This window comes from Schistocerca piceifrons, chromosome 2 (assembly GCF_021461385.2).
Source record: "Schistocerca piceifrons isolate TAMUIC-IGC-003096 chromosome 2, iqSchPice1.1, whole genome shotgun sequence".
In the NCBI taxonomy this organism is placed as follows: Eukaryota; Metazoa; Arthropoda; class Insecta; order Orthoptera; family Acrididae; genus Schistocerca; species Schistocerca piceifrons.
This window is the reverse complement of record NC_060139.1, coordinates 37,973,808-37,998,425: the sequence shown is the minus strand read 5'-3', so window position 1 is coordinate 37,998,425 and position 24,618 is coordinate 37,973,808. Positions and strand designations below refer to the sequence as shown.

At 43.7% G+C, this 24,618-nt stretch overlaps 1 protein-coding gene across 1 annotated transcript in view; it reads left to right on the top strand.

Moving 5' to 3' along the window:
• LOC124774895 (protein yellow-like) overlaps positions 1 to 24,618 on the top strand; it is a 78,607-nt gene that overhangs the window by 33,377 nt on the left and 20,612 nt on the right. Inside the window, exons 4-5 of the mRNA XM_047249554.1 lie at positions 14,760 to 15,311; positions 18,903 to 19,162. Coding sequence (XP_047105510.1) covers positions 14,760 to 15,311; positions 18,903 to 19,162 — 812 coding nt within the window. The remainder of the gene's footprint in view (positions 1 to 14,759; positions 15,312 to 18,902; positions 19,163 to 24,618) is intronic.

Sequence of the window (24,618 nt, the reverse complement as noted above, 5' to 3'; positions counted from 1 at the left end):
GCTGATGACCTCAGAAGTTAAGTCCCATAGTGCTCAGAGCCATTTTTTTTTTAATTTACCTAGGGAGCTGTATTACTTTTAATGAAGATAAGGATGTAGACATTAAATTACAGAAATATGTTTCACTATAAAACAGAACATTAAAATACAGAGAGATACAAAAAATGAAATTATATAAGGTGATGGGTGTACCTTTTCTACCGTACTGGCGGCTGGAATAAAAAAAAATGTTCAAATGTGTGTGAAATCTTATGGGACTTAACTACTAAGGCCATCAGTCCCTAAGCTTACACACTACTTAACCTAAATTATCCTAAGGACAAACACACAGACACCCATGCCTGAGGGTGGATTCGAACCTCCGCCGGGACCAGCTGCACAGTCCATGACTGCAGCGCTTAGACCGCTCGGCCAATCCCGCGCGGCGCTGAAATAATAATTTTTACGAAGTTTCGAAGATTGTACCGACTTGGACAGGATTCCTTTTGAAACATCAGACAAGAACTGAATATTTTTGCAGTAAATGGCAGAATAAAATAACGTAAAGAACACTGGAAGGAACATCTGGAACGCAGGCCAAAAATGGCTTTACAATACAAGCCCAAAAGAAGCAGTGGCATAGGACGGCAAGTTAATAGGTAAAACCGAACCCGAGCCCCGAACTGGTGATAAGACTCATCTGTGAAAGGCAGAAGAAAAAGAAGAAGAAGATAATACGTACCACATTTTTTTACGTAATGACAGTCACCCTGAAGGTGTGCAAATCAAAACGCCGCCCGTAACCCGACTACAGCTCCTTCCTACTAGACCGTAAGCAAACACTCAAAGCACCAGGCTGCAATTAGCCAGTTGCTCGTGAAACAAAGTATCTCAATCACGAGTACAGCCAGATTCACCAAAAGTGACTTCGTAGGAGAAATTATAGATGGCTGTGGACTCCAGGATAAAAAAAACCTATGGATTTATTTTGTTTCGACTTTTTAAAGCACTTTCTTCAGAACCAGTCTCAGTACGACATCTCGTATGTTTAGTCTATTAAACACTCTCGTTTTCATAGGGGGAAATCTCATCAGTTACGAGTTTAACTGTGGTGTAACTACGGCTGGATATGCAGTTAGTATAAGCTGCGGCGAAACGACCTTGCGGAGTGTGTGCGCTACGTGAAGGAATGCGCAAATTTAGACACACATGCGGGCATAAGGGCCGAAAGCTTTCATAAGCTCGTTGGTTGACGCCACGGAAGGTTTGTGAGGCAGTGCAAGAAGCGTTTGGTGACGTTATGTAATCTTCAGCAAATACATTTAAGTAAATCCACTCAGCGATGGATTAATCTTAGATCTGGAGTATCTGCCTACTGCGCTATTTTTATTCCTATTCGACGGAATCGGGGAGATCAGGCGAGAGAAGCTGTCATCATAGACCGCTCTGCACGTGAGTAAAGCGTTCATCACAGCTAAATCAGAAGCAATGTATCCTGCCTGGTCACCGTATTATAGCACATCACAGAACGAAACGTGTAGAGGGCATAACTCAGAGTTATGGGATGTGCGACATAGTAATAGGTGTCTGAGTGAGTGGGAGCGTCTCCCTGTCTGTTTCGCTAACTGCTGTCACAACTGAAAAAAAGGTATTTATACAGCATTAACATTCAAATAGCTAGATTTTTATGCGCGCAATATGGGAGTATTCATTTTTACTATCAGCCAGTTGCGATAGATATTGTGCTTTAACGTTGAACTGTTTGGTTCAGGATTGATTGAGCTTGTTTCTAGATTACAACTCAATGCTTATAAGAAGCATCAAATTTATGCTTTACGTTCACCAGCAGCATTATATTTCCACCATCTTCTTGTTTCCATAACCGTTAATTTAAAATTTAAATCGGTTTCTTCTCGTATAATTTGAGATTCAAATGCAGCATCAAAATAAAAATATTTCCACACTTTAGATGCGACACTGTTTCCGTTCCTAAATCTTGTTTCCACTGTTATCTTGCTCCAAGCATCAAATTTACTGTACTGAATTGAAAGTATGAAATTTTTGACAATTTAAAATAAAAGAATTCACTTCATATTTATAAATGAAATTATTTGTTCCATATTATTTCACAACAGAGATGTAGTTTCTCAGCAGAATTCTGAAATTTTTCATGGTACAGCCTCTTCAGAGATTTTTTCTCAATGTAACGACACTCTATTTCATACTATTAGGTGCAGAATGCGAGAGCTGGTAGCATAAAAATGAGATTTAATTTCATTTGTCACCTAAGATAGGGCAACGAACACGCATGATATCCGGAGTGATTGTCTCTTCTATGCCGCAGCACCAGTAACAAAAACAGATCAATACTTTATTTACAACAGATTTAATGCAAACTGAGTCTATGAAAATATCAGTAGATGTAACAGCCACAGAATAGTTGGCTTGAGTTGTAACCAACGGTGACGTTACAGATGAATAATACGGAACTCCAAGACGATGTTCTCACACATATAAACTTTTTCTTCCTTAGATTTTTCTATCCTGTAGTGCTCTAGAATTATTAACAAAGACGTTTTACGAGGAAAGACATAGTGTTTGGATATATAGGTATCTGTTTCAACTATGAGAGAAGTGTCCGTCATCTTTCCACGTAGCAGTTGCGAGTTATTTATTTATTTATGTTTTTTACATCTAAAAAAAACAGTAAAGTCTTTCACCCAAAACTTGTAGTGGTAAAATTGTCACACTCATTTACATGGTGACCGCTTTACTACACGTTCCAGCAAGAAAAACTAATTTATGTAATTGTATTTACCAACCACAAAAATTAGACTTGAGCGCAAGAAAGAGGGCTAGGTACACCAGCTGCAGGAATGTGATGGCACGGGGCCATCGGGATTCGACCGTCGATCAATGGAGACGTGTCGGCTCTTCGGCTGGATCACACTTTTGCTACACTAGGTCGATGGTCGTCTCCACAAACGCTGTCATCGAGGTGAACGGCGGCTCCAAGCGTGCAGTGTTATGCTGTGGGAAACATTCTCCTGCGCTTTCGTGGGACCTGTTGTAGTAACTGAAGACACGCCGATAGCTGCGAACCATCTATATCTCTTTATACTGGATGTCTTCCCCAACGGCGATTTTATCTTTCGTCAGTAGAAGTGTCCGTGTCTCGGAGTCAGAACCGTGCTGTAGTGGTTTGAGGAGCATTGTAGTAAACTCACGTCGATGTCCCGGCGATGAAATTCGCCTTATGTAAATCCTGTGGAACCTATCTGGGTCGCTATTGGGCACCATCACCGCATACGCAGATCAGCGGCCCGTTACTTAGGCGAATTACATTACCTGTGTGTAGATATCCAACGCCACATGCCTCCACGAACCTACCAACAAAAGTCGGATACCTGATACGCAGAGTCAGTGATGTATTTCGTTCCAAAGACGGACAAACAAGCTATTAAGCAGGAATTCGTAATGTTTTGTCTCATCAATGTACAAAACGTATTCCGTAACAATTAACATCGTTCTGACACACTCCAAGACCAAAAATAAAATATCCCTAGGTATTCTACAACTACATTAGTGTTACTCAAGACACTTTGTGGTGTATGGCATATGGAATTTTGGGTACCAACACCATTTTCCGTCTTTTCTGTTCCATTCACAAATGGAACGTGCGAAAAACGAAGGTTCAAATGGCTCTGAGCACTATGGGACTTAACATCTGAGGTCATCAGTCCCCTAGAACTTAGAACTACTTAAACCTAACTAACCTAAGGACATCACTCACATCCATGCCCGGGGCAGGATTCGAACCTGCGACCGTAGCAGTCGCGCGGTTCCAGACTGAAGCGCCTAGAACCGCTCGGCCACAGTGGCCGGCTGCGAAAACCGAAGGCAGGTTAGCATTGTGATGAGTTGTAATTTCTTTTATTTTCTATTCGTGGTAATTTGACGACACGTATGTCTGAAGAATTGCTATGTTACCTCAGCCTTCTTAAAATTTATAGTCTCGGAATTTTTGCAGTAATCCCTCCCGGAATGCACAATGCCTAAGAGCATTGCGTTTCCGACCTTACTTTTGAAAACAATGTATTGAGATCTAGGATACTGTTGCTGAACCATGGCAGTTGTGGTCTCAAATAATTTAGCTAATATTTATGCCTGTCATGGTGTGCTACTATGTCATTTATATTCTGAGTGGTTAACAGATGCCTGACACCTGAGTCAGCCAACTTGTACCAATGTTAGGTACTCAAAGATCACGCATTCAGATGTTCCCACCCTTTCTTCATAGCCACATCCGGTAATCAGTTCAATGGCGTAGTCGTGTCTGTTACAACTACACGGGTGCTGCCCATGACCAGTGGGAAAAATGTTAATTCATATGTTGGTTGCAGATATTTCAATTTCAGCCTCATTTTTGCGTTTGCTAAAACATGAGAGGTTACTCTTACTGATTCGTATGTTTCCCAGTTAAATTGTCAATTTCCTTCTTTCCTGTTCTTTATTTAAACGATTTTCTGACAAATGCTACTACCAATTTTTTCCTCTGGTGTACAATGAAGTCCAATGGACGCACTCCAATTACAGCTAGCAGACCATCTGTCGGTGTTGCAGTACATTCTCCATTACATCTTATCATTACGTTCCGTTTGATTCATATCACTGCTTCACTGCTGCGGAAGGGATGCCTAAACGGAACCTTTTGTCCCTTATATGGGAAGCACATCCCACAACAGTCACAAGAAGACTATTTTATTTCAACCGTATTAGGTGGGAAATAAAAACGCCTTTGCCCTGTGGTTATTAGTTTATACTAAATAACGAAAGTGGGTTGATCGAGGTAATTACCGAAGTACCTCTACATCTATACTGCGGGAACTACCGTACGGTGTGAGGCTGCAGGTTGACATTGTATGTGTACATAGTTTATTTTTATTATGAGATCTCTATTCAGTTTATCTTTGAGTAACAGCTAATTAGACTTACCGCAGTGTTACTGTTTACACAAAAAGGAATAACTATTATTATTTCACTGTCAATAATCTTTTAATGCATACATCAAAACTGATTCTCGTCTAACTACTCTGAACTACGGATGTCGCTTGACCATATACCAGGTAAAATTTTTTCCATATACAAAAAAACTCTCTTTCAAATTCTGAAGTTGGCAGGGGTCAAATAAAGGGAGCGAAAGGCTATTTACAATTTGTACAAGAACCAGAGGGCAGTTATAAGAATCGAGGGGCATGAAAGGGAAGCGGCGGTTGGGAAGGGAGTGAGACAGGGTTGTAGCCTATCCCCGGTGTTATTCGATATGTATATTGAGCAAGCAGTAAAGGAAACAATACAAAAATTTGGAGTTGGAATTAAAATCCATGGAGAAGAAATTAAAACTTTGAGGTTTGCTGATGACATTTTCATTCTCTCAGAGACAGCAAAGGACCTGGAAGAGCAGTTGAACGGAGTGGACAGTGTCTTGAAAGGCGGATATATATGATGAACATCAACAAAACCAAAACGAGGATAATGGAATTTGGTCTAATTAAATCAGGTGATGCTGTGGGAATTAGATTAGGAAATAAGGCACCTCAAGTGGTAGATGAGTTCTACTATTTGGAGAGCAAAATAACTGATGATATTCGAAGTAGAGGGGATATAAAATGTAGACTGACAATGGTAAGAAAAGCGTTTCTGAAGAAGAGAAATTTGTTAACATCGAGCATAGATTTAAGTGTTAGGAAGTCTTTTCTAAAAGTATTTGTATGACTGTAGCCATGTATGGATGTGGAACATGGACGATAAATAGTTTAGACAAGAAGAGAACAGAAGGTTTCGAAATGTGGCGCTACAGAAGAATGCTGAAGATTAGATATGTAGATCACATAACTGATGACGAGGTATTGAACAGAATTGGGGAGAAGAGGAGTTTGTGGCACAACTTGACTAGAAGAAGGGACCGGTTGGTAGTACACGTTCTACGGCATCAAGAGATCACCAGTTTAGCGATGGAGGGAAGCGTGGAGGGTAAAAATCGTAGAGGGAGAGCAAGAGATGAATTCACTAAGCAGATTCAAAAGGATGTAGGTTGCAGTAGTTACTCGGAGATGAAGAAGCTTGCACAGGATAGAGTAGCATGGAGAGCTGCGTCAAACCAGTCTCTGGACTGAAGACGACAACAACAACAACAACAACAACAACAACAACAAAAATGTTTCGATGTTAAAAGTGTACTGATGCTACAAATACAGCTTTGTTGGTTGAGCCTAACAGTATAAATGAAGCTCATTTTTTATGATATAATTAAGTCTTAAACTGATCAGATTTCTGTTGTTTCTATACTGATTACTTTTAAATTCAGATACAAAAGTAACACATAGATTTAGGATCGTTGTCGTTTTATTCTTCTTAACGAATACACCGGTTGCTGTGGTGTTGAGTCATAAAACAAAATCTTAGAAGTCTTACAATCTTCCTATGTTCTAGCCAAGTTACTCGAAAGGAATACAATAAAAAGACATGGTAAATCCTAGATATCTCTGTCATTTTTTACGCCTCCAAACAAACAGTCATTTTCCCTATTCAAATGTTGCCTTCTAGCCTGTATCCGTCTCCGTGCTACAGCCGTTTGAAGCATGTTCGCTAGGTAGGTTTGCAGTAGGGTAGTCACGGTGGATGGTTGTCACGTCGGACTGGCTGATGTCATTTGACGTCCATCCTAACTCTCTCTCACCTCGCTGGAGCCTCAGTCACGTGTCTGTGAGTGTTAGAGGTGGTGTGTGTTGTTGGAGGTGGTATGGATGTAGTTGTTGGTCATCCACAACAAACCAGACGGTACTGCGAGCAGCATACATTGCACTCGGAATTGCTCGTATACTTGTTGACGGTTTCTCTTCAACAGGGTCCAGTGCGGCCTCTTCCAATTCGGGTGTGCGGTGTCTCCTTGGGATCTAGCGGTTCTAGGCGCTACAGTTTGGAACCGCGCGACCGCTACGGTCGCAGGTTCCAATCCTGCCTCGGGCATGGATGTGTGTGATGTCCTTAGGTTAGTTACGTTTAAGTAGTTCTAAGTTCCAGGGGACTGATGATCTCAGAAGTTAAGTCCCATAGTGCTCAGAGCCATTTGAACCATTTTTGTCTCCTTGGACTCCACAGTCAATCGTGCCGACGTTGAAAGTACCCCTTCCTCGAAGTCGTTGCGTAATTGTGGCGAAAAGGGTATGCGGACGTTGTGCATAACGATCTTGATAAAGGTGACGAGCAGCTCTTAAATTACCGTGAGCATCGACATACAGAAGAATCTTGTCGGTGAATTCTGCAAACGTGTACTCTACCATGTTGCTCCAACACTCACAGACACGTGGGTGAGGCTCGAAGCTGGTCAGAGAAGTAGGATAGACGTCAAATGACATTACGTATACATCTAAATACATATTCCGCAATCCACCATACGGTGCGTGGTGGAGGGTACCTCGTACCACAACTGGCATCTTCTCTCCCTGTTCCACTCCCAAATAGAACGAGGGAAAATGACTGCCTATATTCCTCTGCTCTCTCTTATCTTATCTTTGTGGTCTTTCGGCGAAATATAAGTTGGCGGCAGTAAAATTGTACTGCAATCAGCCTCAAATGCTGGTTCTCTAAATTTCCTCAGTAGCGATTCACGAAAAGAACGCCTCCTTTCCTCCAGAGTCTCCCACCCGAGTTCTTGAAGCATTTCCGTAACACTCGCGTGGTGATCAAATCTACCAGTAACAAATGTAGCAGCCGTCTCTGAATTGCTTCTATGCCATCCCTCAATCCGACCTGATGGGGATCCCATACGCTCGAGCAGTACTCAAGAATTGGTCGTATTAGTGTTTTATAAGTGGTAAAGGAGTTTTGCTATTTGGGGAGCAAAATAACTGATGATGGTCGAAGTAGAGAGGATATAAAATGTAGACTGGCAATGGCAAGAAAAGCGTTTCTGAAAAAGAGAAATTTGTTAACACCGAGTATAGATTTAAGTGTCAGGAAGTCGTTTCTTAAAGTATTTGTATGGAGTGTAGCCATGTATGGAAGTGAAACATGGACGATAAATAGTTTAGACAAGAAGAGAATAGAAGTTTTTGAAATGTGGTGCCTCGGAAGAATGCTGAAGATTAGGTGGGTAGACCACATAACTAATGAGGAGGTATTGAACAGAATTGGGGAGAAGAGGAGTTTGTGGCACAACTTGACAAGAGGAAGGGTCCGGTTGGTAGGACACGTTCTGAGGCATCATGGAATCATCAATTTGGTACTGGAGGGCAGCGTGGAGGGTAAAAATGGTAGAGGGAGACCAAGAGAGGAATACACTAAGCAGATTCGGAAGGATGTAGGTTGTAGTAAGTACTGGGAGATGAAGAAGCTTGCACAGGATAGAGTAGCATGGAGAGCTGCATCAAACCAGTCTCAGGACTGAAGACAACAACAACAAAGCGGTCTCATTTACAGATGAACCACATCCTCGCAAAATTGTACCAATGAACCGAAGACGACTATCCGCCTTCCCCACAACTGTCATTACATGCTTGTCCCACTTCATATCGCTCTGCAATGCTACGCCCAAATATTTAATCGACGTGACTGTGTCAAGCGCTACACTACTAATGGAGTATTCAAACATTACGGGATTCTTTTTCCTATTCATCTGCATTAATTTACATCTAAAAAAGGTTCAAATGGCTCTGAGCACTATGGGACTCAACTTCTGAGGTCATCAGTCCCCTAGAACTTAGAACTACTTAAACCTAGCTAACCTAAAGACATCACACACATCCATGCCCGAGGTAGGATTCGAACCTGCGACCGTAGCGGTCGCGCGGTTCCACACTGTAGCGCCTAGAACCGCTCGGCCACTCAGGCCGGCAATTTACATTTATCTATATTTACAGTTAGCTGCCATTCTTTACACCAATCAGAAATCCTGTCCAAGTCATCTCGTATCCTCTTACAGTCACTTAACGACGACACCTTCCCGTACACCACAGCATCATCAGCAAACAGCCGCACATTGTTATCTACCCTATCCAAAAGATCATTTATGTAGATAGAAAACAATAGCGGACCTACCACACTTCCCTGGGGCACTCCAGATTATACCTTCAGCTCCGATGAACACTCACCATCGAGGACAACGTACTGGGTTCTATTACATAATCATTTCGACGTGGGCACCTTTCACCGTAAGTACCCTAGCAAACATCTTTTCAAATGGCTGTAGCACGGAATGGTACGTTTCCGGACATGGTTTCTTATTCAAAATGTTATGTACTCTCTCTTCTCTACAAGTCACATAAGTTCGTACCTGGAAGTTTTGAACATCCTTCGCATCTTTACAGAAAAAATTATGTAAATTGGAGGTGGACGGAGGGCAGGAAATGAAGGGGAAGGGATTATTGATGTCAGCTGCGTTGGGACTTTGTGCGGCAACAGCGGCAACGAATGAAAATGTGTGCCGGACAGTGATTCAGACCCGGGGTCTCCTGCTTGCTAAGCAGCTGCGTCATCGCTACACAGTGTTTACGACACTCGCGCGCACTATCTCTGCACGCCTGTCTGCCGACACACACTCACCCCCAGCGCAACTTATCTGCAGTTCCTGTTCGTGTCCTCCATGTTCACTACTTTGAGATTGACGCAGACAGTCGGACGCAATTATGCATCCGCACTGTAAGTGGATGATTCATTGCCCACCGAGGCGTGCCGAAGTCGTCCGTGCAACTGCGATAAACACTGTGATGAAGATGTTTCGTTTGAGGGCGCTCAACTGCGAGGTTATCAGCGCCCGTACAAATTCCCAACCTTTGCTCAGTCCAACCCCGCCACTTTCACGAATGACGATGATCTTCCTGTCAGGAAGGTCGCAGTTCGTAATAATAGACGGCAAATCATCGAGTAAAACTGAAGTGATATCACGTGTTCCCCAGGGAAGCGTCCTGGGACCTCTGCTGTTCCTGATCTATATAAATGACCTGGGTGACTATCTGAGCAGTTCTCTTAGGCTGTTCGCAGATGATGCTGTAATTTACCGTCTAGTAAGGTCATCCGAAGACCAGTATCAGCTGCAAAGCGATTTAGAAAAGATTGCTGTATGGTGTGGCAGGTGGCAGTTGACGCTAAATAACGAAAAGTGTGAGGTGATCCACATGAGTTTCAAAAGAAATCCGTTGGAATTCGATTACTCGATAAATAGTACAATTCTCAAGGCTGTCAATTCAACTAAGTACAACTTCAGTTGGAAAGACCACATAGATAATATTGTGGGGAAGGTGAGCCAAAGGTTGCGTTTCATTGGCAGGACACTTAGAAGATGCAACAAGTTCACTAAAGAGACAGCTTACACTACAGTCGTTCGTCCTCTGTTAGAATATTGCTGCGCGGTGTGGGATCCTTACCAGGTGGGACTGACGGAGGACATCGAAAGGGTGCAAAAAAGGGCAGCTCGTTTTCTATTATCACGTAATAGGGGAGAGAGTGTGACAGATGTGATACGCGAGTTGGGATGGAAGTCATTAAAGCAAAGACGTTTTTCGTCGCGGCGAGATCAATTTACGATATTTCAGTCACCAACTTCCTCTTCCGAATGCGAAAATATTTTGTTGAGGCCAACCTACATAGGTAGGAATGATCATCAAAATAAAATAAGAGAAATCAGAGCTCGAACAGAAAGGTTTAGGTGTTCGTTTTCCCGCGCGCAGTTTGGGAGTGGAATGGTAGAGAGATAGTATGATTGTGGTTCGATGAACCCTCTGCCAAGCACTTAAATGTGAATTGCAGAGTAATCATGTAGATGTAGATGTAGATGTAGACAACACAAACACCCAGTCATCTCGAGGCAGGTAAACACTCTGTCCGGGTGGCGCAATGGTTAACAGCTGATATCAATAGTCCCTTCCCTTTGCTTTCCTTTCTCCCCATCCACCTTCATTTTATATAATGTGTATCACAGCTGTGGATTTCGCATGGTGTCTGCGATTTGGGGGGTGGGGGGGGGGGGGTGGGGAGGGGTCGGTCGTACGCGTTTTTGTTAACGCTTAACACTATCATCGTTTAGTCCACCTACCTCGACAGGCTTCCTGCCGGTGTCCCTCCACTCTGTGGTAGCAGATACGTGCAAGACAGTGTAAAGCAGCGTTGATGAAACCACTACCTAATACCTACCACACAGAGGCCCATAACTCTAGTTGAAGGTCAGCTCCTGAAAGTTCATGATTAAAAAAATAGCTCTGAGCACTAGGGGACTTAACTTCTGAGGTCATCAGTTCCCTATAACTTAGAACTACTTGAACCTAAATAACCTAAAGACATCACACACACCCAAGCCCGAGGCAGGATTCGAACCTGCGATCGTAGCGGTCGCGCGGTTCCAGACTGTAGCGCCTAGAACCGCTCGGCCATCCCGGCCGGCCATGATTAAAAAATCGGGCGTTCGGGATCTTCAGTCTACTTGCAGAAAAGCGTCTAACGATTAACTCTGCACTTTGTTCATATTGAAACACATGAAATGGCTACCAAGTCCGTATTTAATATGGTGAAACATTATCCTTGAAATTTCACTGTCTATACAACAAATTTTCACTCGAAAAGCAGCCATAATTGTAGCAAGTCCGACCCGACTAATTTTCACGTTATACCAGTCACCCACCCTCAACTATTCGCGAGTTAAACGTTCGGTCTTTTCAGTTGTCTTCTTCGTAAGAGGGTCTCGCCAAAATATTCCGCACAGAGCATGAAACACACCACGCGGAGTTGTTACTACGACCAGAAACCTCACACGCTCATATCTCTCAAACTAATTAATTTAAAAACACCAAACTTTCATCAAAATGTTCGTAACTCCAGTCGCTTCAGTCATGATATGTTCGAACCGACATTAGCTCACTATTTACTCATCTTACAGAGTATTTTTAAGGAGCGATCTAACATCTTATTATCCGTAGACCAGCTAGCAAGCGACTCCTTTCAAGGTACTCTCCTATTACATCCACTTCTCTTTTCGCGCGGGAACAGCTTAACTCTGATTGGCTGTTGATCTAAACGACCAATCAAAAATGTTCAAATGGCTCTGAGCAGTATGGGACTCAACTTCTGAGGTCATCAGTCCCCTAGAACTTAGAACCACTTAAACCTAACTAACCTAAGGACATTACAAACATCCATGCCCGAGGCAGGATTCGAACCTGCGACCGTAGCGGTCGCGCGGTTCCAGATTGTAGCGCCTAGAACCGCTCGGACACCCCAAACGACAATCAGGACGTTTGTTCCAGATCATTCTCGCGGCAAATCTTGCTTTATCCAGTCTTTAATTTGATAGTAATTTATGTCAGCAAAACTTCAAATTCTTGTATTTTGTTTAATCAAAATAAACGAACTGTGAAATATTCTTCAAACTAATAAATAAACTTATTCCGCCTCTAACTTCCATTCTGGCTACTTTTATACCAAAGCAGGCACACACCGACATACGTCACCTGAATCGTGATTGCAACGTATCTTCCCCACCGTTCGTTTGTACAAGGTTTTACGTAAAATGAAATATTAAACTTTCACGTATGTCCCCCATAGACTCTCTCAATCGTTGTCAATGCCTCACATGGCAAAATATAATCAAATAATATTTTTGAGTGATTTTTGTATTACGTAATGCACAGTGTTCAACGTCTTAAAAAGAAAATTCTAATTAATTGATTTTTATGCACTGATAATTTTGGAATGGCTTCAAATGACAATGAAAGTTATCATTCCTAAGTTATTGTTCCTAAGTTGGGTTTAAACAACAAGTGTAGTAGGTTTTATGAGTTTTAGTTACTTCTCTTTATCTCCAGAACTATAATTTAAAAAATCTGAAATTTTGACAGCATCATTCCATTTTATTAATCGAAGGCTGTGTACTAAATTTGAACAAAATCGGATAATAACTAATATGAATTATTTAGATTCGTAGAGCGTATGAATCTTCGTATTGACTGAATGTTACGCTATGCAGTTCTCACGGCAGGCGGCATCAGCGGTGTTGTGAGCAAAGCGAAGGAAAAAAAAAAAAGCCATCCTGCAGGCACCGTACTAGACGGCGGTGTGCCTTACTGCAACGAATGTCATGTCGTAATAACTTGCTGCGTAACGCGTATGCTATTATAAAAAAATTCTTAGTTTCTTTACTTCGTGGCTCGAGATAGAAAGAAGGATCCTTTACTGTATGATTATATGATAGCGGAACAAACACTGGTAGCAGTTACTTCTGTAAAATATCAGAGAGTATGCGTACGGAACGATTTGTAGTGGAATGATCATATAAAATTAATTGTTGGTAAGGCGGGTGCCAGGTTGAGATTAATTGGGAGAGTCCTTAGAAAATGTAGTCCATCAACAAAGGAGGTGGCTTACAAAACACTCGTTCGACCTATACTCGAGTATTGCTCATCAGTGTGGGATCCGTACCAGATCGGGTTGACAGAGGAGATAGAGAAGATCCAAAGGAGAGCGGCGCGTTTCGTCACAGGGTTATTTGGTAAGCGTGATAGCGTTACGGAGATGTTTAGCAAAACTCAAGTGGCAGACTCTTCAAGAGAGGCGCTCTGCATCGCGGTGTAGATTGCTGTCCAGGTTTCGAGAGGGTGCGTTTCTGGATGAGGTATCGAATATATTGCTTCTCCCTACTTTGAAACGTCCCCTTAGAAAAATTATAAATGACTGTGCTTAAACTGACACACAATATTTTTAGCGCAACGCAATCTGACTTTCAATAATCCCTACAAAACAATGGCCCTGACTAACATTAAACTATACCTTTCACAAATCACTTACTTCACAAAAATCTTCGTCACTAGAACTACTGCAATACGGCGAGCGCCACTACTGCCAGCTAGATAAAAGATTCTAACTACTGAAGGCACTAACTACCGATAGGCATAGTTAGCAAATGAAAGATTTTGACAGAGAACAAGCAATGTATTTACCGTAATAGTGTTCAAATGGTTCAAATGGCTCTGAGCACTATGGGACTCAACATCTTAGGTCATCAGTCCCCTAGACTTAGAACTACTTAAACCTAAGGACATCACACACATCCATGCCCGATGTAGGATTCGAACCTGCGACCGTAGCAGCAGCGCGGTTCCGGACTGGAGCGCCTAGAACCGCTCGTCCACCGCGGCCGGCCCTCAATAGTGTTCAAAAGTCATAATGTATATAGCAGTTCATGACATCCATTCTTACAAATGTACTGTTTCTGATGGACACACGTCCTATCATCCGCTCTCAAAATTCCGCCATCTCTCTCCCCACATCCACCACTGCTGCCGGCTCACCTCCAACTGCGCAACGCTACGCGCTGTTAACAGCCAACAGCCCAACACTACAATAGCGAACATTACAACAATGCCACCCAGCCACAGACTGCACACAGTACAGCCAGTAATTTTCATACAGAGCGATACGTGGCGGTGGCGTTACCAATATAAGCACTTAAACAGCCTATTTACAACTTATATCTCCCGATGAGATCACGAATGTAAAATTAGAGAGATTCGAGCGCGCACGGAGGCTTTCCGGCAGTCGTTCTTCCCGCGAACCATACGCGGGTGGAACAGGAAAGGGAGGTAATGACAGTGGCACGTAAAGTGCCCTCCCCCACACACCGTTGGGTGGCTTGCGGAGTATAAATGTAGATGTAGATTTGGACGGGTGGAAATCAGCGGTAGATTTCTTTGATGGGATACTTTTTACAGTGTACGGTAAACTTGCTGTTGCAGGTTGATGCTTGCGGCCGATTGTGGATTCTGGACACCGGCTTCGTCGACATTTTGACGAGCGACTTCAGGCGGATATGTCCGACCAAGGTGGTGGTGTTCAACAACCGCGGCGAGAAGACGCTGAGCTACGAGTACCCGCACGACGTGCTGACGGCCTCGTCGCTGCTGGTCACCATTGCCGTGGAGTCGCGCGACGCGGCGTGCACCAGCAACTTCGCGTACGCCGCCGACGTGACGGGCTTCGGGCTGGTCGTGCTGGACGAGCAGCGGCGCCGGTCGTGGCGCGTCACGGCCAACTACTTCTTCCCGTACCCGCAGTGGGGCCACTTCGACCTCAACGGCGACTCGTTCGACCTGATGGACGGCGTGCTGGGGCTGGCTCTGGGGCCGCCCGGGGCGGACGGCGACCGCCGCCTCTACTTCCACAGCATGGCCTCCGACCGCGAGTCCGCCGTGGCCACGTCCGTGCTGCGCAACCACTCGCTCTTCGAGGACGGCGTCAACCACGCCAGCCAAGAGTTCCTCCTGCTGGGCGAGCCGCGGACCGGACAGGTGAGCGCCGGCTGGGAGCCCACTCGAAAAGTCTCCGCCCATACCACAGGATTAGACATAACTCTATCGCTAAGACTCTGCTGGTTGATCGGGAGTATCTGCTGAGTATTTCGTTACAAGAAATCGGTACACAGATACTCAGTATTCTGCTCCATCTACTTTCTGTAAGCTACCACCAGAATTCAAAAATCTTGAAACTTCCTGGCAGATTAAAACTGTGTGCCGGACCGAGACTCGAACTCGGGACCTTTGCCTTTGGCGGGCATGTGCGCTACCAACTGAGCTACCCAAGCACGACTCACGCCCCGTCCTCACAGCTTTACTTCTCCCAGTACCTCGTCTCCTGCCTTCCAAACTTTACAGAAGCTCTCCTGCGAACCTTTCAGAACCAGCACTCCTGAAAGAAAGGATATTGCGGAGACATGGCTTAGCCACAGCCTGGGGGATGTTTCCAGAATGAGATTTTCACTCTGCAGCGTAGTGTGCGCTGATATGAAACTTCCTGGCAGATTAAAACTGTGTGCCGGACCGAGACTCGAACTCGGGACTTTTGCCTTTGGCGGGCAAGAGCTTCTGTAAAGTTTGGAAGGTAGGAGACGAGGTACTGGCAGAAGTAAAGCTCTGAGGACGGGGCGTGAGTCGTGCTTGGGTAGCTCAGTCGGTAGAGCACATGCCCGCGGATGGCAAAGGTCCCGAGTTCGAATCTCGGTCCGGCACACAGTGTTAATCTGCCAGGAAGTTTCATATCAGCGCACACTCCGCTGCAGAGCGAAAATCTCATTCTTCAAAAATCTTGTCAGCAATCCACACGTGCTTTCAAATCGAAACCGGAGAGTTTCCTCCTAGGTCTCTCCTTCCATTTTGTCGAGGAGTTCCTTGAAAAGTTAAGCTGATTCCTGTGTTATTTTGTTGACTGCGTTTATATAAACTTACAGCTTGTTGTCTTTTTAGGACTCATAAACATTTTATTTTATGTCTTGTTACTTTCATGCTGTAATTTCATGTACTGATACGTTCCATGACCACGGAGGCTGCTCAGTTTGGTCCTACAGAACTAGATGTGTAAGATTAAAAAATAAATAAAATTTAACACAATGGATGTTTATTGTGAAAAATGGTTCAAATGGCTCTGAGCACGATGGGACTTAACTTCTGAGGTCACCAGTCCCCTAGAACTACTTAAACCTAACTAACCTAAGGACATCACACACATCCATGCCCGAAGCAGGATTCCAACCTGCGACCGTAGCGGTCGCGCGGTTCCAGACTTAGCGCCTAGAACCGCCTATCCACCCGGCCGGCTATTGTGAAAACTGAAGATGGAAAGGTGAGAGAGAAAAGGAAAGGAATTAAATATAACAAGACTTTATGTGGAACTGCAGTCAGCATGCATTTCATCCAAAATGGCCCATTTAAGGTCACGTGCATCTGACTGACAACTGAAGGTGATTTTTTCGACCGTGTGTAAACTATAGGAACTGATCAATAAGAGGATACGGAACAGAAAAGGTCTAATGAAAGTGTGTCCGAAAATGTATGTTTCCATGTTAGAGACCATTTGATGAATTGTCCATTGTTACAGAGACTGCGGTCTAATATGCTTCGAAACATCAACGGCACGTCTTCCGCAAGGGTGGGAAAGTCACCCGCAAGAAACGCCGACAGTTCCGGCCTGTTAGGCGACGTGGAAGGAAGACTAGTTCCAAAACCATGTATTTCCGGACGTAAGTTCATTAGACCGTTTTTGTTCCGTGTCCTCTCATCGACCAGTCCCTAGAGTTCGTACACAGTGGAAAATAATCACCTTCTATAAATGCGTGCTCTCTCTTCTTTCGGACTTTTCCAAAAGAACAGACACCACGCATTCATACAACTCGTATTGTTCGCTAACTGTGACGATCAGACCGCCTCGCTCTAGCGGCGTCCTGCCGCAGCTTTCTTACTACTGCTGCCCTCGCCCTTCAGCTCTGCCCGCCGCTGCGCTCAGAGCACTAGGCGGGGGCGGGGCCGAAGCGCTCGCGCTAGCCGAGCTCTACTTGGCCGGGCCTCGTCTGGAGAGGTAACTTTGTTACAGACCGAGCCCAGGGAGCCTTACGAGTGCAATTTGCAAAGGAATTCTATACGCTACACCGTATCGGGCGCCGGACTCGATTCCACGTTGCGGTTACGAATCCATCAGGGAAGCACTTCACATAAGAAATTTTACTAGGTCATGAAACATGGAAGTACCGAACGCTCTCAGCAGAACAGGTTTCTCGTGAGAAGCGTTGCAGGATAGAATTTAGGAGCAACAGAGTAAACTCTTAACCCTTTCGTGGGCAAAATTATTGAGCAGTTTTTTTTTAATGAATGGAGAACAGATAGTAGTTAACAGATAGGTATATTTATCATACAGAATATCAGATTTGCTCCAACTGTGAAAGTGAGTTCACGCAACAAGGTGGGAAGTATTCTTCCCACTGCCCTTCCTTGGAGTTAAATGACAAAAACAACTTTTTCAATATATGTCATATTTATTTGATAAATTTACTTCTCTTGTTACAATGATTGTTCACAATTATGCGCCATGAAATTTTCTGAAACACGGGACTATGCAAAGTGGTATTTGACAATATGTGCAAACACGGCGAGTGCTCTTTTGCGTAGCTTTGGTACTACAATGACGGCACGTCCAGTAGGTTTCTCCTAAAATGGGTTGATGCTCCCCTACAGCCACAGGACGAAAATCTTCAGGTAATTTACCCCTTTTTGCCAGAAAGACAGGTTTTTGTCCATGCCTTTTTGGGATGAGAAGCCAGCGATCAGTTGTCTGGCTAGATGGATCCTGTACGTGAGCTGATCATGCTGCCCACTTTCTCTTTTCCTTATTTTCCACAGGATAAAACTGTTCACTGCAGCAACATCCACCAGGAAATAAAATATTCTGTGCCACCATTTTACAGAACGTCTGCGAACAGCATACCTTTCTCGTAATTGATCAAACGTATCGACACCACCAATTATTTTGTTGTATTCTGCCACAACTTCAGAACGAGAAATCTCTGCACTAGTACCATCCTTGTTTTTCCTTTTCTCTGTGGCTGTTTCTCATGGGTCATGAATTTAGGACAGGAAATTGACTGGACGGTTATCCATCCATTTTACTGCAGAAATGGCTCCATTTGTTTCAAACTGGAATTCTCATCGTTCCAATTTTACGTCTTCCTTCATAAATTTAGGTAAATCAAAAGTATTTACCTTATACTGTATGTTTGAGGAAAAAAAATCGCAAAATGTCACGCAAACAGCACTGAAAGGCTCCTCTACAGAGCAACACTCAGCTATACAATGCCTCTGCGCGAAGGTACAGCAAAAACGGCGGGAACTCCCGTTTGGAAGTAGTACCCTATACTGTTCACTAGGTGGTAGCACCGTACAGAGGTGGGAACTGTGAATCCCACGAGACTAGGAGCGAGTTCTTTGTAGTGGGAAGCATGTTTCCCACAGCTCACGAAAGGGTTAAAGATGAAGCCAATCTGTTTGGTTCGGTGGATAAACCTGTTCCGCGTCCGTTTCTCGTGCCCCACTGGACACCGCTCTGTTTGTCGGCAGACGGCGGCCGAGGCGATGGACGTGGACGGCGTCATGTTCTTCAGCGTGCTGCCGCGGAACACGCTCAACTGCTGGAACTCGCGCTCCAGCTACGGCGGCCGGAACATCGTCGAGCTGGACCGCGACGCAGACAACCTGCAGTTCGCCAGCGGTGTCAAGGTCATCCAGGACAGCAAGGGCCGCAGCCACCTCTGGGTGCTCACCTGCCGCTTCCAGAAGCACATGACGGGCACCATCGACAACTCGGAGATCAACTACAGGTGCGTCGCCCGCAGCAAAACGCCATCATTGCCTCCTGAGAATCTGCTATGTTATACAGTCTTTCCCTGATTACATAAATTGATAACTCAGGCTAGAAGTAAGATACAAATATGAAACTGGTGTCTAATTGTTTACAAACTATCAAAGTTTTTTTCACACATCAGTAACCTTCTACTTCCATTGTTGCCCAATGACAGTACACGCCGATATGACTTTGCGGTCGAAATGCTATCACGTATTGAGGACGATGATGGTTATCTCAGACGAATTGCCTTTTCCGACGGAGCGACCTTTTTTGTCAGTGGAGAAATGAATCGCCATAATGTACGCATTTGGGATTCACAACCCCCTGACGAGATCATGGAGTGCACCAGAGGCAGTCCAAAGGTGAATGTCTGGTGCGCGCTATTGCACGATCGAATTATCGGGCCATTCTTCTTCGCTGAGGCTACCATCAGATCTGCAGTATATCTGGACATGTTGCAACTGTATGCTGTTCCTCAGCTGCTTCAGTATCACCCCGATGTCTTGATTCAGCAAGACGGTGCACCGCCTCATTGGGGTTTGGATGTCCGTGTCTATCCCGATATGACCTTTCCTGGGCGATGGATTGGTCGTGGTGGGCCAACGGTTTGGCCTCCACGCTCTCCTGACATAACCCCATTAGACTTCTTTTTATGGGGTTATGTCCAGGACCAGGTCTACCGAACACGTGTACCAGATCTTGAAACCCTGCGGCAACGGATAACCAGAGTCGTTGAATCGATCCCTCCAGTGGTGTTGGCTAATGTGTGGAGGGAAATTGAATATTGCCTAGACGTGCTACGTGCTACCAAGGGTGCTCATGTGAAAGTTTACTTATGTTTGAAATAAACTTTGATAGTCTGTAAACAATTAGACACCAGTTTCACATTTGTATCTTACTTCTAGCCTTAGTTATCAGTTTATGTAATCAGGGAAAGACTTTTCGGACACCCTGTACAACCTCGCAATGTTTCATAACGAACCATCTTCTGTTGGTAACATAGTGTAAGTAGAAACTGGAGTGTCTCACTTTCTAACCCACTTGGGCTTTGGTGCTTTTCTTCGTCGTACTTTGTCGACTCACTCTGTGGTAAAGCTCTGTGTCTGTTACCATAGTGAGGAAGTGTCGTCGCTCACACTCCACAGCAATCTTGCTTTTACCCCCACACCCCCTCCCTTTTCTCAAAAGACTGGTTGCGATGCAAAAATGCAATAATCGAAAGAAGGTCAAGAATTTATGTGCACTGTTACAAAGGACACTAGCGTCTAATTACCTTTTCTATAAAATTCTTCTAAATTGTACACCGAATCATACAGAAAACTAAAGAACCGACGTTTCGACCACTTTTTCAGTTAGTCTTCATCAGGTTATATAATATTACTGGGGCAATGTAATTTATACCATCTTCATGCGGTGAATTTTATTTGCGCTCATTTCAAGAAATTAGGGGGTGGTGGTGGAAACAGTATATCAAAGTTTCATTAATTCAGATCTATTACATACCCTGATAAACACATCTTGCATTAGCGGAAGTCATTGGTTCATTATTTTTTAATATGACGCGCTTTGCAGCACCGAATATTTTGTGGAAACTGATTACGACCGCAGCCGTACTAATTGCACTGTTCCCTCAAAGTTACAATAAAGAGACACAACAACCATCCTATGAAGCTCCTCCACTCACTATCCTGTATACTCAGCTGTAATTTTTACCTAGCATGTGTACATATACAGTATACTGGTAATAACAATTACAGTATCAGCCAGACTGTACTAATTTGTGGTAAGATCTTATCGGACCAAACTGCTTAGGTCATTGGTCCCTAAACTTACACACTACTTAACCTAACTTAAATTAAGTTGCGCTATGGACAACACAGACACCCATGCCCGAGGGAGGACTCGAACCTCCGACGGGGGGAGCCGCGCGGACCGTGACAAGACGGCTGAGACCGCGCGGCTACCCCACGCGGCAGTCAGACTGTCCTGATACCTCACGCGGAGAGCGTTTTGTCTCGGGATACTTTAATAACAACTAATCATCATCAGTACGCAAACGAGTGAAAGATCTTCGTACTCACCTAGACAGATAAGACACGAACGTAGATGTCAACTGAGGCATTTATTAGGCAACCTTAGGTATAATCACAGTTTTGGATAACCAGTAACCACTGATTTTTTCCTTAGCACTGCAAGCGTTGGTTCCGCACGATTTGCCAGTATGAGGTACTACATCATTTGTTTCACACTGAGGCCCTGGTAAGAGGGGCTCGTCACACACAGCATGAAATAGAAAATATGATTTTGAGGGTGCCAAAGATTACTTGCACAATGGTGTATTCGCTTTCCGACGAAGGGAGGCATTCGAAGTTCATCAACAAGATAGTTCGTGAACAAGTTACGCCAGACCCTGCCATTGTCTCTTACCAACAGCCCACTGGTATAGACTACAGATTGTGACTGATCTCTTGGCGGCCTTCTACAGTATATCGTGTGTGATACGTCGACTTTGGAGTTTACCACTGCTTACGATTCTTGATTGCTTGTCGAAAAAGAAGCATTACTCATTACAAGAACTTGGCGACATGCATTTAATGTACTCGTATGATGTACCGAAGTTTAGTGCCAAGAAAACTAAACGAGTGTACAGAGAAAAGTTTCGCAACCAATGTCCTAATTCGAAGACATTTGTAGTCGTAGATAAAGACTCATTCATTTCCGAGCAATAGTTGTTCTTCTTTGAGCATTCCATTTTGAATCCTTGGCAAATAGATTAACCGTGATATGATTCCTGATTCGAGTTCTCAGACTTCACGAGGTACTTTGCACCTCTTTCAGAGTTCTTGAACTGGAACAATGGGAACCATAGAGCGGAGTGATACAGCAGTTGCTCAGTAGGATTAAGAGATGGGAAATTCTATGAATTCCATTCATCAGATACTTTGCTTCCGTAATTAATAGCGAAGTGGACGTTTCCACTTGTAACCTCCCCCTCACTTATCGACCTTAATGACAGTGAAAAATTAAACCCCGTGTACCTAATGGAAATTTGGGAAAAGCAATCGTCACCGAAGTTAATCTGTCGGTAAAGAGGGAGGAAAGGGTTACATCTAAATGAAAGGAAAAATGCAAATGAAATTGGTGGAAATTAATTTTGAGAAAAAGGGTAAAACTAATAAAGGAAGTAAATGTGCGGCCGTTACGTTAACAATTAACTAGCGGTAATTAGATATTTGAGAATTGGGGAAAATTACAGTCGCCAGTCCTATGGACAATTACTATAGTAACTGAAAAAGAAAGTTTATTACACATATAACTAGCACTAGAAGCGTGGCAACTGAAGGTTGACACGTGTAGTGTAAAACCTGAAAGTTCGTCAGAAGTAATAAATTTCGCTACACTCTGACTTAATTTAGCAAAAGAATTAATAAAACCGGAAAATTGAAAGTTAATTTAGTGACTGAAATTAATAGTGAGCTTTGTTTCTGAAGCACTACGAAATTCAGTAAAATACGGTTAGTTTTGGGCTACCTCAACAATCATTTCAAAAGCTACTTGAATCTACGCAATCTAGAAATAAGAGATTTAACTTTGAACTTGAACTAAATGATTCTGAACAATTAACAATAGTAAAATTTAGTACGTACCAAGCTGAGCTGCAGTCACAGGTAAGCTAAAATACGGTAACAAAACTCGCACTCTTAATTTGTGCTTGTGTAATCTAAATATTGTAGCCAGCTATGAATACCTTAACTGAACTTTAAAATTAAAGCAGTGAACTGGAATGATATTACTTTAATGCTGGCGTCTGAATTTCAACGACACTCGGGTTCATTTCGGAAAAGGAAGGGACCCTGCTTGGTAATGCAATTGGGACAATGGGCGACAAAGGTTCATGCTAAGTTGCTGTAATTTTGTGATGCAACAATTTTAAAAGCTGAGGTCTGCCATACAGTTCTAAAACTTTACGTGCTTCCAGTCTTCCTTGTTGGTTGATTGAAGGTTTGAAGCTGTCGATCGAGGAGGTGACGACAGTCACTCATTGTCGGCCGTCGCTGTTACAGAAGCTGGATGTTGGCGCGCCTTCTTCTCGCCATGGTCTCCAGCCGAAACGGGCTCTTGATGTGTGCCATCTAACGCTTCCCGCCCACGACACCGTGTCAGAAACCAACATAGCAAGTCGAGCGCAATTACATGCTGCCAAACCCCGAAAGCGCGGCAACTCGCGGGAGCGTCACACAACACACCTGCTCCACTGCCCTCCTCCAGCCAGACTCCCCTCTGCCCGCGCTTCACACGACAGAGTTAACACTACCAAAGATCCTAAACACTTTTGTTCTCCACACGACCTATCGATGTAATCGTTCGATAGCATAGTTTTCCCTAGGCAAGACCCAGCGTAAAAGTACAAATAATATTTACAAAACAACCAATTATACATCGACATAAAAAAGCGTTTCTGAAGAAGAGAAATTTGTTAATATCGAGTATAGATTTAAGTATCAGGAAATCGTTTCTGAAAGTATTTGTATGGAGTGTAGCCATGTATGGAAGTGAAACATGGCCGATAAATAGTTTGGACAGGAAGAGAATAGAAGCTTTTGAAATGTGGTGCTACAGAAGAATACTGAAGATTAAATGGGTAGATAGCGTAACTAATGAGGAGGTACTGAACAGAATTGGAGAGAAGAGAAATTTGTAGCACAACGTGACCAAAAGAAGGGATCGGTTGGTAGGACACATTCTGAGACGTGGAGGTATCACCAATTTAGTACTGGAGGGAAGCATGTGGGGGAAAAGTCGTAGAGGGAGACCAAGAGATGAATACAGTAAGCATATTCATCGGGATGTAGGTTGCAGTAGTTGTTCGGAAATGAAGAGCCTTGTACAGGATAGAGTAGCATGGATAGCTGCATCAAACCAGTCTCAGGACTGATGACCACAACAACAACAAAACGGAAGTGATATCCGGCCTTCTCCTTGGAAGTGTCATTGTCCCTCTGCAGTTCCTGATCTACATAACAATTCAGGAGACAATCTGACTAGGCCTCTTAGATTTTTTTGCAGATGATGCTGTCATTTACCGACTACTAAAATCATTAGAAGATCAATACCAATTACAAAATGACTTAGACACGGTATCTGTATTGAGAGAAGAGTGGTAAATGTCTCTCAAGAAGGATAAGTATGAGGTAATCCACGTGAGTGCGCAAAGAAAGCCGTTAAATTTCGGTTACACGACAGATCACAAAAATTTAAAGATTGTCTATTCAGCTGCATTACACTTACGAACAACTTACATTGCAACGAGCACTTAGGTAATATAATGGGGAAGGTAAACCAAAGACTGCGTTTCGTTGGCAGACCGCTTAGAAGATGCAATAAGTATATTTAAATGATTGCCTATACTTCGTTTGTTTGTTTTCTGCT